The sequence below is a fragment of the Saprolegnia diclina genome (assembly GCF_000281045.1).
Source record: "Saprolegnia diclina VS20 unplaced genomic scaffold supercont1.344, whole genome shotgun sequence".
In the NCBI taxonomy this organism is placed as follows: Eukaryota; Oomycota; class Saprolegniomycetes; order Saprolegniales; family Saprolegniaceae; genus Saprolegnia; species Saprolegnia diclina.
Window position 1 is genome coordinate 1 of NW_008246411.1, and position 1,609 is coordinate 1,609.

Here is a 1,609-nt window from a genome sequence, read left to right on the forward strand (position 1 = left end):
CGCGCGGTCGTCAGGCCCTTCTTCTGCATGCGTTCCCAGCGGGTCTGGCACTGGCGATACCTAAAGAGAGAGGTGAGTCGTTCTGTTGTCGACGGATGGAATAGCGTACGAGCGCGTCTCGACAATGGCGGCGACCGTGGTCCACTTAATCGCGAGGCGCATGGCGTGGCGAAGTTTCTCGTCTTCTTCGAGCGTCCATGGCCCCTTCTTGTTGGAGGTGAACTCGGAGTGCCACTTCTGTCGGCATTCTTCAGCGCTGTGGCGCGGAAATGCGAGCTGAGCCTGCTTCCACGTCGTGAGCTTGGGGTTCACGAGCTTGAGTTGCGCAATCTACGCAGCAGGGAGAAGGTGAGACGACTGGGCATGACGCAGTACAAGCACGAGCCTCATTCTTCTCCCACTTGATCTTGGGCTTGCTCATGGCGATCATTGTCGTAGTTGGCTTGAAATTGAAAAGTGAGGTGAACAATTCGATCAAATGAACGCCGGATATGAAGCGATATCCGGTGAATACACCCAATCCAGTCACAGATGGTGATTGGCAGGAGTCGGAAAAGCTTGAAGTGTCAAGTTCATCATTCAATGTGTCAACTGGATCGGATGTGGCATCGGCAAACGAAAGCAGATATACCTCGTACAAGCTAATCCTTTCGTGTCTAATGTTTATAGTTAATGTACAGAGCTAACATTTTGCTGCCACGGCTCCACAAAGCCTGCCAGGATAGGTCTACAGCACTACGCTGGGAGGTACGTGGTGAGACATCCATAAATATATTGATAATCTATCTAGTCGTGTCCTAGACATGTGGTGAGACAGTCCTAGATAGATTATCAATATATTTATGGATGTCTCACCACGTACCTCCCAGCGTAGTGCTGTAGACCTATCCTGGCAGGCTTTGTGGAGCCGTGGCAGCAAAATGTTAGCTCTGTACATTAACTATAAACATTAGACACGAAAGGATTAGCTTGTACGAGGTATATCTGCTTTCGTTTGCCGATGCCACATCCGATCCAGTTGACACATTGAATGATGAACTTGACACTTCAAGCTTTTCCGACTCCTGCCAATCACCATCTGTGACTGGATTGGGTGTATTCACCGGATATCGCTTCATATCCGGCGTTCATTTGATCGAATTGTTCACCTCACTTTTCAATTTCAAGCCAACTACGACAATGATCGCCATGAGCAAGCCCAAGATCAAGTGGGAGAAGAATGAGGCTCGTGCTTGTACTGCGTCATGCCCAGTCGTCTCACCTTCTCCCTGCTGCGTAGATTGCGCAACTCAAGCTCGTGAACCCCAAGCTCACGACGTGGAAGCAGGCTCAGCTCGCATTTCCGCGCCACAGCGCTGAAGAATGCCGACAGAAGTGGCACTCCGAGTTCACCTCCAACAAGAAGGGGCCATGGACGCTCGAAGAAGACGAGAAACTTCGCCACGCCATGCGCCTCGCGATTAAGTGGACCACGGTCGCCGCCATTGTCGAGACGCGCTCGTACGCTATTCCATCCGTCGACAACAGAACGACTCACCTCTCTCTTTAGGTATCGCCAGTGCCAGACCCGCTGGGAACGCATGCAGAAGAAGGGCCTGACGACCGCGCG

At 51.6% G+C, this 1,609-nt stretch overlaps 2 protein-coding genes across 2 annotated transcripts; one reads left to right on the forward strand and one right to left on the reverse strand.

Annotated features, from left to right (window-relative positions):
• Positions 1-60: 60 nt before the first annotated feature.
• Positions 61-432, reverse strand: SDRG_17412 (hypothetical protein; the record flags this gene model as incomplete). Its single annotated transcript, XM_008623654.1, has 2 exons — positions 61-330; positions 386-432. Coding segments are annotated over 2 exons (317 nt in total), but the record flags the coding sequence as incomplete, so codon positions are not given.
• A 787-nt stretch (positions 433-1,219) lies between these two features.
• On the forward strand, positions 1,220-1,500 carry SDRG_17413 (hypothetical protein; the record flags this gene model as incomplete). The annotated part of the gene is made up of 2 exons (XM_008623655.1): positions 1,220-1,234; positions 1,280-1,500. Coding segments are annotated over 2 exons (234 nt in total), but the record flags the coding sequence as incomplete, so codon positions are not given.
• Between the last annotated feature and the right edge of the window lie 109 nt (positions 1,501-1,609).